The 14293-nt window shown below is 60.5% G+C and overlaps 1 protein-coding gene across 2 annotated transcripts; it reads right to left on the reverse strand.

Annotated features, from left to right (window-relative positions):
• Window positions 1-4495: 4495 nt before the first annotated feature.
• Window positions 4496-14287, reverse strand: CRELD2 (cysteine rich with EGF like domains 2). 2 transcript variants are annotated; one of them, XM_045555376.1, is made up of 10 exons: window positions 14025-14287; window positions 13823-13905; window positions 13238-13348; window positions 12875-12966; window positions 11277-11453; window positions 9737-9832; window positions 8598-8681; window positions 7122-7217; window positions 6399-6539; window positions 4496-4783 (listed from the first exon to the last, which is right to left on the reverse strand). In XM_045555376.1, the coding sequence occupies exons 1-10, from the start codon at window positions 14151-14153 to the stop codon at window positions 4734-4736; spliced, it is 1059 nt and encodes a 352-aa protein (XP_045411332.1). In that variant the 5' UTR covers window positions 14154-14287; the 3' UTR covers window positions 4496-4733. The 2 variants fall into 2 exon arrangements, with proteins under 2 accessions (XP_045411332.1, XP_045411333.1); XM_045555377.1 differs by having other exon boundaries at window positions 4496-4780; window positions 14025-14243.
• Window positions 14288-14293: the final 6 nt, after the last annotated feature.

Genomic DNA, 14293 nt, shown 5'->3' on the forward strand with positions numbered 1-14293 from the left:
AAGGGCGGGCGGAGGGGCCGGAGGAGCCCAGCCCGGGGCTCTGTGTGTGGCAAGGGAGCTGGCTGGCAGCCAACGGGCACCACAGGGCTGTGTCCCGCCTTGAGTGCTCAGCCCACGGGGCGCCTGGCGCCTCAGGACATGCCCAGTCCCTGCTGGACGCCAGGCCCATGACTGGGACTGTAGCACATCGTGGGGGGACACACTAGTCCAGTGGGGGCAGAGGAGCCCCAGGACCCCGCGGATTGTGCCCGGCAGTGTAAGTTGCAGTGGGTGGATGGGGGCTCGCTGATATTCGAGTCCTTTTCTGAGTGCAGGACAAGGACCCCAGGAGATGGTGTCCTCTGCTTCTCTGCTGGGAGGCTTCTAGAAGCACAGGAGACATGTGAAGAGGGCAAATGTCAGAGCACCTGTGGCAGACAGGGACAGAAGGGCCTGTGGCATAGGGCGTGGGCTGATGTGTCACGGGAGAGGTGCATTCTCCCAGAGGACTCACCGTGGACCAAGCCATCAGGACTGTGCCGGGAGAGGCGCTGTCATCGGGAAGCTCAGCGGTGGCTCCTGGCAGGCCAGACTGACAGCAGGAGAAACTGTCGCTGAACTGGATCCACCAAAAGCACAGGGGCAGGGTGTGACTTGATGGCCGATGGCTGTGGTGCCCTAACGAGCAGCAGGGTTGGGCAGGGCCAGGGGCCAGGGGGCTAACAGACGGGCGGCTGGCAAGGGGTGGCTCAGCTTGTGGGTGCAGAAGGAATCAGGGATATGTATGTGCAGGGGCCTGGGCGGCTGCTCCCGTAAGGTCATGACCCCTTACCCTGTTCCCAGACCTGAGGAGGTTTTCCGACCCAGAACCTGCTGACTGAAGGGGAGGCTGGGTCCCCAAGAGGAAGAGTCTGCAACACCAAGACAAGTTGGCACTGTCACCGTTCTGCCCGTCCTTCCCCTAGGGGCTGGGGGCCACTGACTCAGGTGACTGTACACGGGGCAAGGAACATACCGAGCATTCCAAGAACTGCTGACACAGGGTTTGCATGGACGCTGCCATCTGGGGACCCGAAGTGCATCATGGCTCCTGTTAGAGTTGGGGGCTTATAGGACCAGGTGACAAATGGAATCTGGCAGTCTGGTCACTGACCTTGAGTCTGCACATCCACCCAGTGGAAGACGGTGAGCAGACACGGGGTGCTGGGCGCTGAGTCCTTCACGTCACAAGGGGAAGTCCAGGTGCTCTGCACCTGTCCCCACCTGGGATAGTAAACCAAAATGTGATGTCCTGGGAGTAATTAGGGACACATTTAAAGGCCTGAAGGATGCAAGCGTGGTGGTGCCATCACATCTCCATTTATTCTGCCCGTCTGACCCCCACAAACAGCACCTGGGTGGGCCCAGGAGGAGGAGACTGGTCTGCTGCAGCAACAGCCCCAGGAGGTCTGGGGGCTTCGCCAGAGGAGGGTTTCATGGCTCCAGGTGTGTGGAGTGTGTTCTTCTCCACAGGAAGGTCAGGCACAGCACACGTGCACTGGGAGTGCGCAGAGGAACACGTACAGCTTCCCCAGGGCTGCGGTCATGCCCTCTCACAATATCCTACAGAGCCCTGCGCTGGCCGAAATCCCCAGAACAGCACATGGGGCCCTGTGTCAATGGACCTGTACTAACAAGGCCAGGGGACGGAGCCGTGGCATGCGCACGGGGGCTCTTGTGGGACACGTGCGTTCCAGAGCGAGAGAATCCCCTCCAAAGCAGAGGGCAAGTGGCTGCACGCTGCACCCTCCACGAGGACACGGGGCATCTGCAAGGCTTGCAGCTGTCAGGTGGCTGTTCACGCTCGGAGCTTTGCTGCAGCCCGGTCCCAGGGGTTGGCCTGGAGGCACCTCAGATAGGGGCACAGCAGGAACGGCCTGCTCCAAGCTGCAGCACAAGTGTCCCAGCTGCCATGTGCGCCCTGACCCCACAGACTGAAGGTGTGGGTGGGAAAGTGGGGTTCCAGGCCAAGTGCCCAGGGCGGATGCAGAGCAAGCCTGAGCCCCCTGCAGTGGGGGGCTGTCTGCCTGCTGAGAGAGCCCCTGGCATGGCTCTGGGCCCTGGTAGCGATGGACTGCCTGGACCCTGGCTCTCCAGGCAGGCCCGAGGACATTCACTTCCAGGGGGACAGGGGGACCCTGGGGTAGCAGGACAGCAGTGTGCTGCATGCGCAGATGGCCCCTTTCACGGAAAAGACCGGCATTCACACCAAGGCCGTCCTTCCTGCTGGGGCGCTTCAGCTGCGGTCCAGGGGTCTGGACCGCCGACTCGCGGAGCTGGGGGGGTCCCTGTGCGCGGTGTCCCCTGCCTCCAACCACCCCTCGCCCAGTAGCCGCAGACAAGGGTCTGCAGACAGCGCCCCATTGAGAACCGTTGGCTCACAGGACCCGGCCTGAGACCCGTCGCGTTAGACGGTGACACTTTGCAGAGAAGCTAGAGCAGAGGTGGGCTGTGACCGAGGGGCGCTTCCAGAAGCTTCCGGCACTGCAGGGGGTGCGGTGCCGTGGAGGGGTGGAAGCCACCGCCGGGACCTGAGCGTGCCTGCGTCCGCAGAGGACGCCCGGGCCTGGGAACCGAGGGCGGGAGCCTCGCGGCCCTGCAGGCCCCAGTCCGGCTCCGAGAGGGCGGGGCGACCCAGGGCAGCGGCAGGACCCGAGCTCGGCCCCGCGGCGCCACCTGCCGGCCGCGCCCTGCGCTGGTCCCACCGCCCGAGTGCGGGGCCGCTGGTCGCGCGGGAGCGGGAGCGCCGCGGGCGGAGCTACGTGGGGAGGGGCGCGCGCCCCCGGACCCAGTGGGGGCCACCAACATCCGGGCCCCAGGGCCCACGTGCCGCGCTTTGGCAGTTGGACCCGCAGCCTCGCGTCCCGTGCTCCCCCGGTCACCGAGCCCGGGCAGACACCGCCACCTGGGGCCGGTGGTCCCCGCAGCCGGTGGCCAGAACGGGCCCCTCGCGTTCCCGGCTGGAGGGTGGCTGTGCGGGCCCACCTGGGAGGTGACTTTGGCGCCATGAGCCTGAGCCGGGTCGAACAGCGCCTTCCCCGCGGGGAACCCGCTGGGCCATGCATGCGGGTAGCGCACGTGTGTACCCAAGTACTCCAGCCCTGGCCGGCTGGACTTCTCTCTCCCCCTGGTGGGAGTGCCCTGGCTGCCCTGTGCCCGCTCCTCCTCCTTCCCTGGACACCCCAGATCCCCAAGGCGCCTCCCAGGGCCAGGGGCCTTCCTTTTGGATTCTTAGTTTCCCATCTGTCCACCGCTCTGCCACCACCTGGTGTCACACCCACCTGAGAGCCCTCCCGTCCCCAGCTCTCAGACTGGCCCCACCCCAACACCTCCCCACCACGCATCCTGAGGGGTCCTGGGTACCCCCCAATTGCAGGCTCCATCCTCCCAGTTGGCGGCCCAGGGAGGCACAGCCTGTGTCCCCCCAACCCTCTGCCTGCCCCTCCCTTCCATGACCATCCCGTGTCCTCCTCAGCTCACTCTGCCCCCACTTCTAAGCTCCCCACGGCCTCCCCTTGGGCTGCACCGTGGCGATGCTGTCTCCAGATGGCCTTGTGGCACACGGAGAGACCAGTGCTGGCCTGCCCACGGCCTCTGCGTGGGTCTGAGCTGCACGAGAGCAGCCCGCCCCACCCGTGCGAGCCGTGTTCCCTCTAGGAGTTCAGGGTGGCTTGGCCTGGGGCTCAACGCTGTTTCCTTTGCTACAATGAGCGGGGCAAGGCCAGCTGGGCCAGCTACAGCCAGAGCCAGAGGCAAGACTCACCCACCCCTGCCCGCCAGGGACCCCTGGGGCACAGTCCTGCTCACAGGGGCTCTGACCCAGTGCCCAGGTCAGAGTGACCATCTCAGGCTCAGCACACACAGGCACATCAAGGTGTGGATGTGGGGGTCCCCGATCCAGGATGATGCAGGGGCCGGCACAGGGAGAGCGGGCAGGAGTGGCCATCACCCAGGGTCCACACAGAAGGGGCAGCTGGAGGGCTCGGGCGCATGACTGAGGGCAGGGAGAAGGGTGGCGGGTCAGGAGGGGCCTTGGGGGCACAGGGAGGCCCAGAGCTCCCCCAGAGGTCAAGCCTCTCCCTCCCACAGGCAGCTTTACTTCATGCCCAGACGAGGAACTGGCCTTAGGGTCTGCGACTGACACCTTTCTCCAGTTGTGCTCCACAGATGGCCTTTCGCCCACCTGAGGGTCCCCTTCCTCTTTGTACTCCCAGGACAGCATTCGCTGGGCGGGGCCCACAGGCAGGGTCCCTTGCCTGAGGTGGGGCCGCTGCAGGGAGGGCCTGGGCCTCCCGCCCCTCCCAGGTGCATCTCGACCCCCGACCTGCTCAGGGACAGCACAGCCATGTGCCCACAAGGACCTGCCACCTCTGCCTGTGTCCCCTGCAGACTTCGGTGGTCCTGGCAGGACGAAGCAAACTCACTGAAGGCCTGTACTTTCTCAGTGAGGCAAATCCACACACATTCTATCCCTGACTGCCTTCAACGGTCAATTTTATTATAAAGAACTGTATCAAAATAAACGAGTCTGTTTATGAACAACTGAGAAATGCAGCTTTAAGGGCCAAATGAGTGTCAGCTGTTTCAAAGGTGGCAGCTTCTCCTTCTGACTGTCCACCTGCAGGGGTGGGGACGGTGTCCCCAGGGCCACATTCCATACAGGACGTCGTTCTGAATAATTTAAAGGGCAGGTCTGGCTTCTGACGTTGGGCGTGTTACAGTTCCTCCCGGGAGGGCGGCTGTGCTGGGTTTCCTTCTGCGCCTTCTGTCAGAAAAGAGCACTGAGTAAAAGCCCCGCACTAAGGGCCCGAGAACCAGGCTTCCACTGGGACCAGAGTGGTGACCTGTTGTGGGTCACAGGCACACAGCCCTGGGCACAGTGCCCAGGCTCCCTCCGGACTCAGCAGCCCTTCCAAGCCCAGCTCAAGACGAGGACCCGGGTGTCCCAATGCCCCCACAGCTGGGGGGCACCCAGGCAGGGGAGACACGTGGCCAGATGGCATTTCAGAGCCACCACCCTGCCATGGGTGTGGAAGAGTCGAGCTGGGAGGGGACGGGAAGAGAGCCTGAGCGGGGGTGGGGTCCATCAGGACATGCAGGGACAAAGGGGCGGGGCTGGCTGGTGGCCTCGCAGCGCAGCAGTGGACGGGCGGGCACAGAGTGAGTAGGAGCTGGCCCCAGGCTCGCCCCCAGCTTTGGCGTTTCCTTTACTACAAGGCTCCTGTATGTGGAATTGCTTTTATTGTTCTCCTCGGGACTTGGAGCTTCTGGAACGTGAACTGGGTCTTGTCCGTTCTGGACCACTCTCAGCCATGACCTCACTGCACACTGCTTCTGTCCCCCTCCACGTCACACACAGAACCGTGTTCTCCAAGAGATGGAGTCTTAATCCCCAGCACCTGTGTGTGTGTGACCTTGTTTGGAAATAGGGTCTTTGCAGATGACCGAGCTAAGGCAAGGTCACTGGGGTGAGCCTCGCTCCATCAGGTGTCCTTGGGAAAAGAGGAGCAGTGGGCAACGCGCGACACGGAGAAGCTGGCATCTGCAGGCCACGAACAGGCCTCAGAAGGGGCCGGCCTGCTGCTGCCCTGATCCCAGGCTGCTGGCCTCCAGAGCCACGTGCACCTTTCTGCTGCTGAAGCCCCGAGCGCGGGGTCCTTGGTTACGGGGGGAGCACCTCAGCGTGCTCCACCTCCCTGCACGCCGCTGTCTCTCTGCAGCCATCTGGTGGTTTCCCCAGACCCACTCTCCAGTCCATTAACCGCATCTTTTTTTTTTGTGAAACAGAGTCTCACTCCGTTGCCCACGCTAGAGTGCCATGGTGTCAGCCTAGCTCACAGCAACCTCAAACTCCTGGGCTCAAGCGATCCTACTGCCTCAGCCTCCCGAGTAGCTGGGACTACAGGCGTGCGCCACCATGCCTGGCTAATTTTTCTATATATCTTTTTAGCTGTCCATATGATTTCTTTCTATTTTTAGTAGAGACGGGTCTCGCTCTTGCTCAGGCTGGTGTCGAACTCCTGGCCTCAAGTGATCCTCCCACCTCAGCCTCCCAGAGTGCTGGGATGACAGGCGTGAGCCACCGCGCCCGGCCACTAACTGCATCTTTACCTGTATCTACTCTGCCGTTAACCACCTGCTGAATTTTAAGCTGCAATGACTTTCCCTTTCATTTCCTCAACTTCTGTTTGTGCCGTGAACTCTTTTAGGGCTTTATCCTTGGGAAGCAGGGACCTCTCGGCCAAGTGTGTTTTAGTCACCTGTCCTCCGGGAACCGGGGCTGTCACCACCCTAAGGCCATTGTGCACGTTAATTTCTTTTTTTTCAGGTTCCCAGACCAGGCGGCCAGCGCACATGCAAACCCCACAGGAGCCACTCACCACCCTGGGCCATGGGCACACACGCGTCGTCCGTTTCCTCGAAGCCTTCAGGACACACGCAGACATAACTCCCTGGAGTATTATAGCAGTTTTCGTTTTCCCTCGCACATGCTCTTTCAGCCAGTGAGCACTCGTCTATGTCTAAAACACCACAGGTACACATCAGCGTATGAAATCCCTTCATGATTCATCCAGATAACGAAAGCACAAAGATTGCAAACATCACACTAGAGAAAGGAAGGTCAGGAAAGGCTTCGAGAGGGTAGAATGTCACGTCTCAAAGGTCAGACCCTCAACAGGTAGAAAACCCGGAGCAGGGACGTCCGGCAAAGGTGAGGCTGGAGGCCCCACGTGTGCCCGGGGCGGCAGCAGTGTCACTGCATCAGCTGCCTCTCTTCCCTCGGGTGCCAGCTGGCTGGGGACTGCCCAGGCGGTCACCGCCAAGGAGGCCGTGACCTGGAGCCGCAGGGGTGGTGGGCACTTGAGGCTGGACTGGAGAACTCAGCAGCCATTGAGCTGCCATCACAGCGGCACCAGCGACGCGGGAGGCAGACCCCGGAGTCCTGCCCACCACGCCTGCAGCTCCCGAGACCCCAGAGGAGCTCAGGAAGCCACACCTGCCCACGAGTCCGCTGCCGGCTGTCCCCTGGCTGCGCCTCCTGGGCCGTCCACGCTGTGGACCCTCCAGAATGTCCATCTTAGCACAGAGACGATATCACTGACCTGCACACTGTCCACTGTCCTTCGCGTAGCCAGGGACGCACTCTTTACAGCTCCCCGGACCGTCTCCCGTGCATCCCACACACGTGGAATCACATTCTAGAAATAAGGAGGGAACGTCAGGCCACGTCCCCACGAGCAAGACAGGATCTGAAACCCAGATGTCAGAGGCAATGACACTGCTGAAAACTTGGGTTTCCCCCCGTGAGTCACTGGAGTGACTCTGCACCAACCCATCTTTCTCTCCCAGAAGCGCCGCTGTGCGCAGCGGACGTGCCCCCGAGGAGCCGGCAGGGTGGACACAGCAGGAGAAGCACCACGGAAATGACCCTGCACATCCTTCTGTTGAAGTGGAAACTGGACACGGCAGACGGTGTTGAAACAAACCCCACCCTGTGGCTCGGGGACCCAGGTTGGTTTACCTACTGGTAGCTCAGTAAGAAACGCCAAACGGAGACACCCGTGGGGCTTCTATGCCACATCTCAGTGTCAAAGATACCACAGTCAGCGTAAAAAAACTAAAACCACCCAGTGCTACTGCAGACTCGGGGGAAAGGCGGCCTCATCCCTGCTGCTGGGACTACAAATTGGCACAACCTTTTCTGGGGACAGTGTGGCCCTAAAATACACATTCCCTTGACTGGGGAATTTAGAAACTAATCCAAAAAATAATGAGGAATGTGAAAAGTTTTACCTACAAGGGTATTTGAGATTTATAAGGGCCAGTTTGATTTAAGTGTCCAGCAACAGAGATTGTTTAGCTATGAAACAATGGCGTGCTCCAAAATCATTAACGTAACATACAAAAATATGCACAAAGATGCTCACAACATGCTGCTGAGTGGAAAATCAGACAAGGCGCCGTGCAAGCAGTTTAAGCAGCTGGAGTCTACGAGGACGCGTCTACAGTGCAGGGTTCACTCGCAGTGGAGTTGGGGTTTTATGGTCTTCTTTCCAACTGACTTGAATTTTCTGATCTTTCTGCAGCAAATATCTATTACTTGTGTGGCCACACTCAATATTTTTAAAGCAGGTAGAATATATACAAATCATGCCAACAAATCACAAATAAATGTTTAAAAAGGAAGAAATAGGCCAGGTGCTGTGGCTCACACCTGTAATCCCAGCACTTTGAGAGATTGAGGCAGGAGGATGGCTCGAGGCCAGGAGTTTGAGACCAGCTTGGGGAACATAGCGACATCCCGTCTCTACTAAAAATAAGAGAAATTAGCTGGGTGTGGTGGTGCCTGTAGTCCCAGCTACTCGGGAGGCTGAGGCGGGAGGATTGCTTGAGCCCAGGAGTTGGAGGCTGCAGTGAGGCATGATCGCGCCACCGCACTCTAGCCTGGGTGAGACCCTGTCTCAGAAACAAACACACACACAAAAAGAAAGAAATCTCCAGCAGGACTCCTGGGAGCGCAAGCCTGGCCCCAGCCGCTGGCCCTGAAAAGGCAGACAGGTCCCCAGGCCCAGACACACCTTCGCACGTGTACGAGCCGTTGGTGTTCTTGCAGTACTGCGTGTCACTGCAGGGAGCCGTCTCCGCCGCACACTCGTCCACATCTGGAACAGAACCGCGCAGCTGCGAGCGACTCCAGGACGAGAGGACAGGGTTCCCTGCCCACAACCCACAGCCGGGGTGGCTGGAGAAGGGCAGGGGAGGGGATGAGGCGACAGCCCCACACCTTGTCCCATGGACACTTAGTGCCACTGGGGGAAGGCCTTGAGGACGATGGCCACTGGCTGCCGTGAGCACTTCCAAGTCCCTCAAGCTCCCTGCTGAAGGTGTGAAACCCGGGGACTCAGGCCCTAATTTGCCTAAGGCCAAGCCGCTGCTGAGGGAGAACAGAAACTGAGGCCAGAGTGGGAGGGGTGGCGGCCCACGGTTTCTCTGGGGCACAGAGGTGCTGCGGGACCAGGTTTGTGGGCAGCAGGAAAGGACGCGCCGGGAGCAGGTGGTGCCCACTGTGGCGGGTGGGCAGGGGGCAGGCAGACAGCAGGGCGGGCCCGCGGCCTTGCACCCAGCACAGCCACAAGGCACCCGGAGGAGCCCTGCGTCAGGGAGGCGACGCCTTTCTGCCAGGCACTGCTGGGCATGGAGCAGGATGGGCAGCAAGAGCTTGTGGGCAGCCACTCCCCGCTCTCCACCGGGCTCTCTTCTGGGCAAGGACAGCTCTCCCTGCCAGCCTGCTCCCGGACCTGGCTGTGCCACTGTTCCCTGTCCCCACTCACGCACCAGGACCCACCGCTCCCGGGCACCCCATCCTGCCTGCCAGAACCGCCCCGGTACTCCCGGTCCGTGTGTCTTGTGAAACCAGCACAGGGGACACACAGGCCTGAAACCCCAGATTTCCCTGTGGGGCCGGAGTCAGGCAATCCTCGCAGGGCAGCCAGGACGGCTGCAGCTTCACGCCAGCCCAGCCAGGGCTTAGGGCACGAGGGACACCACGTGGTCCTTCCTGGAACTGCCCTCGGCGGGACAGCAGGTGTGTGGGCCGGGGCCCCCATGCGGGCTCCGTCATGCTGGAGTCACCTGCCCACGGCACACAGTGGGCAGAGATGGGAAGAGCCAGAGGCTGGGCATGACCGGACCCCGCAGAGCCCCCGGCGCCCCTCACCCACGCAGGCGTCCTCCTCCAGCACCCAGCCCACTTCGCACTCGCTGCAGTCCCTGCTGGTTGGGCCGGAGCACGTCTTGCAGGACTCGTCACAGGCTGGAAGGCAAAGGCGGGCACGTGTGTGAGCCCTCTGTCACCAACGCCGAGCAAAGCTCGTGTCAGAAATGAGAGATTTAAGTTTAGCAGGGATAATAAAAACAGAAAAACCCCAGGAAAATAAGATTAGTTCAACAGAAAAATCTATCCACAGGATCCATAATATTCACATGTTAAAGATGAAAAAACACATAGAGTTTTTAATGCCCATTAAGAATAACATCCTCAGCAAAGCAGGACCCCGAGGGAATGTTTTACAGCCTGGAGAAGAGCGCGCCCACGCGCTGGGCCCACGCCTGGCGGGGTGAGCACGCTCCGGCCAGCGACACACAGGTGCCCTGTGTGGCACCAGCGTCCCAGAGCCAGGGAGAGCTGGGGTGTGGGAACCAGAAAGGCCACGTCCTGACCAGCATCAACACACCTTCCCACACGGAGCACACGGGAGGGCCACAGACCAGCCACTGACTCGCTCCTGAGATGTCAACACGCAGTTGCCCTCCCCGCTCCCCCATCACTGTACCTTAGCAAGATGCCACCGCACAGCTTCCTGTGCGGATTTTAAGCCTGTAAGTGTGCGAGCTCTGCACCTGCAGAGGCGCGGCCCCGTCTCATAAGGAGGCGGGCGTGGCCCGTGCTCACCTGTGCAGCGTGGTCAGTCTCAACTCACAAGGTTCTACCTCTGGGCACCCAGAAGGGAAGAACCCAGTGTCATGGCCAGGACTGTCTGGCCACCTCACCCAACACCAGGCCATGTGACACCACCAGGGTAAGCAAGATGGCGACCCCTAGAAAGGGGCTGGGGGGAGGGGCCAGGAGGTCACATAGGAGGCCTCCGAGAGTCCTAATTCTCACAGTAGACCACCTCTCCGCCCTGTCCCCTGCGGTGGCACGGGGGCCTCAGCCATGCTGTCTGCTACACTCTCAGAGGCTGTCTAAGCCACAGTGGGCACATTCTGGCCTCTGCACCCTGTACCTGACAGGACCCAATACCTAGAGCCAGCCAGGGACACCCAGTGGGGCCCTCCAGGCCTATCCATCTGGTGGGGATAGCTGCAGGGGAGAGCAAGCCTTTTGCCAGAACATTCCAGGGAACTGAATGAGCAGAATGTGGACTCCAACTAGGTGCCAGGTCTAAGAATGAAGAGAACCAAGCATAGAGATAAAGGTAACAGAACCTGCCAATTCAACACCAGTGACACGTTAAGTCCTGGAGAAGAACTGAAAGAGAAAAGTGAGTAGCTTTTCCCTTCTGGGGGTTGTTTAGGGACACGAAGCTCCCCTGACAGCCTCTGTCATTTCCCTTCACACGTTTCGTAAGGGCCACGTCTTCTGAGCCTCCTGAACTTCCCTGGACACCTGGTTCAGAGCTGACATCTGAGCAGGCTGCTCTGGGCAAGGGCTGCTCCCGCCGCCTCCCCGGGCCCAGGCACTGCCGCCTCCCTACCTGTGCAGACGCTGTGGGTCTGGTTCCTGAGCGAGCTGAAGTAGCCGTCCGTGCAGTCGGTGCACAGTGCCCCCTGGTACCCCACGTGGCACCGGCAGGTCCCGTCCCCCTCTCTGCTGCCGTCTCCGCTGCAGTGGCCGTTCCCGCTGCAGGGCCTCTCAGATCCGCCCTGGCATGCTTGGGGGACACAAAGCCATGCTCTGAGAACACCTGGAGGCGCTGGCGGCGAGAATGCCACTGTACCCCTCAACACGTGCACAGGTAGACCGCGCTGCAACCCAGCCCTGCGTGACCCCAGTGGGGAAACACAGAGCCCGCAAGCTTGGCCAGTTGGCGTCTGGAGAAACTGGCTTCTGGGGTCTGCATGGCTGATGGTGGCTCTCTGGCCTGGGGGCAAGCCACGGGTTGGTGGACTTGACAGTCATGCACCACATGGTGACATTCAGGTCAGCCAGGGACGGAGGATACCACAGTGTTGCCTGAGATGATAATGGAGCTGAAAATTTTGAGGTCTCTTCCGTGCTCAGACATGTTTACACGCAGGAATGTTCACCACCGTGTTGCAATTCCTGCGGTACTCACAGCCTGGGAGCACAGGCTGTACCCCAGCCTCGGTGTCTCGGCTGCCCTGTCATCTCCAGAAGGATTGAGAGAAAAGCCAGTGGCCTTGATCAGGGGGACCAGACTCCAGGTGGCTCCGGTAATAGCGATGGTGACGTGCGGGAGACAGGAGACAGGTAAGTGGGAACACAGAGTGTGAGGACACTATGACACCCCATTATGGCGAAATCATCCAAGGAGTGGACCCCACTATCAAGTGACGCGTGACTGTACTGTGTGGCTTTGCGAAGCTTCCCTTGATACACAGGGATGAGGACCTGTGCGTCAGGCGTGTGGGACTGCACGGGACAGCAAGCACCCAGCTGCCGTGTCCTCGCCGGGGAAAGCGGGAGAGGCAGCAGGGGCACCTGCAGCCGGGGGGGACGTCTGACCTTGAGACTTATGCCACCTGACCCCACTCGACGGACAGGACTGATGTTCGTAACACCTGAACGGTAAAGCCTGGCTCCCTGTCAGTGCACACTTCTTCACCCGCGAAGGCAAAGGCCACCGGTGCAGCCTGAAGGATGCCCACTGCCCTAGGCCCTCGACTGAAGGCCTGTGTTGCTCTGTGGGCAGGGCTACGCTGGTGGCCACGAAAGCCACAGTGTGGCCACCCCCTTGCATGAAGACAGAAGCACCCAGGCAGGCCAGTTAGGACCAACCCCCAGGTGAGTCTACTCACCTGTGAGCTACTGCATCTGTGAACCCCTGAATTAAAAGGACACCTGGTATTAGATACTCAAGAGTCCCACAGCCCAGAGAATTTCCCTGCGTGATGTTAGTGGTGACACCACAGCCCCAGGGTATGAGGTGCTCCATGCTGTCTGGTGGGGGGAGGGTAGGCAGCTGTCCTGTCTTTTGGTAGAGGCAGGGTCCCAGACCCCACAGAGAGCTAGTGCACCCAGCTGCCTCTGTCCTCTTATCCACCTGGGGATCAGGCGGAGACTAACGGGAACAAAGTCGGAGGCTTGGGATCTCCCCAAGAGGAAACATACCAAGACAGTCTGGTCCGTAGGTTCCTGGCGAACAGCACACCTTCAGCGTTTTCACACAGAACCACTCAAATAAGTCAGGATACTCGTTCTTCCTACGGATTTTTTAAAAACATTCATTAAATCTCACATGACAGATTCATAAAACAAAAATGCAGTTTCATATGATATTTGCTCCAGAGCATCACAGGATCTGGAAACCAGAGTTGAGGTGCCTAGTGGCAATGCAGGTGGCAGCATGTGGGTAGGATGAGAGACAGGTAGGCGGGAACGCTGCACTGTTCCCAGAACCGTTCTCTGTGAAACTACTTCAGACTGCAGGTTAGAAAATCAAGCAGTGCCCAGAAGGTGGGCGCTGGCACTCACAGCTGCAGCCACCAGGCCTCCAGGTGCTCCTCCTGCTCCTCCAGCAGCCGGTTGCACTCGAAGTCACTGCTGTCGCACAGACTCTCCACGATCTCCATGAGGCGGATCTCGCTGAAACACAGCCACAGTCAGCACTCGGGGGGTGGGGGCCAGGGCTCACAGGGTGTCCTGAGGCCCTACCTGATGCCAGGCTAGAAACACAGTGGGCCTGGAGTGGAGAAGACCCTAAACTAGCACATCCACCAGGGTGCAGGGGCCAGAGCTCTGGGCAGAGAGGGGAAGGGAGCTTACCCCACCTGCAGGGAGGCCTGGAGTGGTTCAGAAGTGAGACTAGTGTTTCAGTTTACGTTTTTAAAAGGCTACTGTCTGTCGAGTGACAATGGGTTGCAGGGACCATGTGGAAGCTGGAAGGCCATACAGGGGCCAGCACATGAGTCCCAGGCCAGAGGCAGAGGCGACTTGGACAGGTGACTGGTGTTAGGGAACCGTTCTGTGTAACTGTTAACACAGGTACCCAAAGCAGGACATTGGGCTTCTCAGGACACGGCCCACCTGAGAGACCTGCAGGTGCTCTAGGGCACTCACCTGAATTCATACTTGGACAGCGTCTTTTCCTCCCAAGCTGTGTTCCCACCGCCGAAGTTCTTCTTTGCTGTGTCCACCATTCCCTGCCAGGAGAAGATGCCCACCGGAGTCTGTGCTGCCCCCTCTCGACCCCAGGCCCGCAGGAGGCCGGCCCTGCCCCGCAGCCCCCCGCCCGGCCCCGGCCCCGGCGCGGCCCGCGCACCTTCTTGAACTTGTCCACCAGCTGCCGGCACTGCTTGCAGAGCGTCGGCTTCTTGGCGGCCTGCGGCACGGGAGGCAGCAGCAGCAGCAGCAGCAGAAACCCCAGCGTGGCCCGGGGCGGCGGGGGCATGGCGGCCAGCGCTGCGGGAGGACGCGGCCGGCGCTCCAGGTCCCGCGGCCGCGCTGATCCGGCCTCCCGGCCGCCCACCCGCTCCGAGCCGCGCCGGCCTTTCGCCGGGATACTTGAGGGGCCGGCGAGGACCCGCCCAG

This window comes from Lemur catta, chromosome 6 (assembly GCF_020740605.2).
Source record: "Lemur catta isolate mLemCat1 chromosome 6, mLemCat1.pri, whole genome shotgun sequence".
Classification (NCBI taxonomy): domain Eukaryota; kingdom Metazoa; phylum Chordata; class Mammalia; order Primates; family Lemuridae; genus Lemur; species Lemur catta.

What these genes read in the sequence shown, in the direction of transcription:
- CRELD2 (XM_045555376.1), bottom strand. Translation starts at nt 14,153, where the DNA reads ATGCCCCCGCCGCCCCGGGCCACGCTGGGGTTTCTGCTGCTGCTGCTG. An exon ending in GGACAGTGGACAGTGTGCAG is followed by an intron (nt 6,540 to 7,121) that starts GTCAGTGATATC and finishes GTGGTGTTTTAG; the next exon opens with ACATAGACGAGTGCTCACTG. An exon ending in TGTGCCCATGGCCCAGGGTG is followed by an intron (nt 4,784 to 6,398) that starts GTGAGTGGCTCC and finishes CTTTTCTGACAG; the next exon opens with AAGGCGCAGAAGGAAACCCA.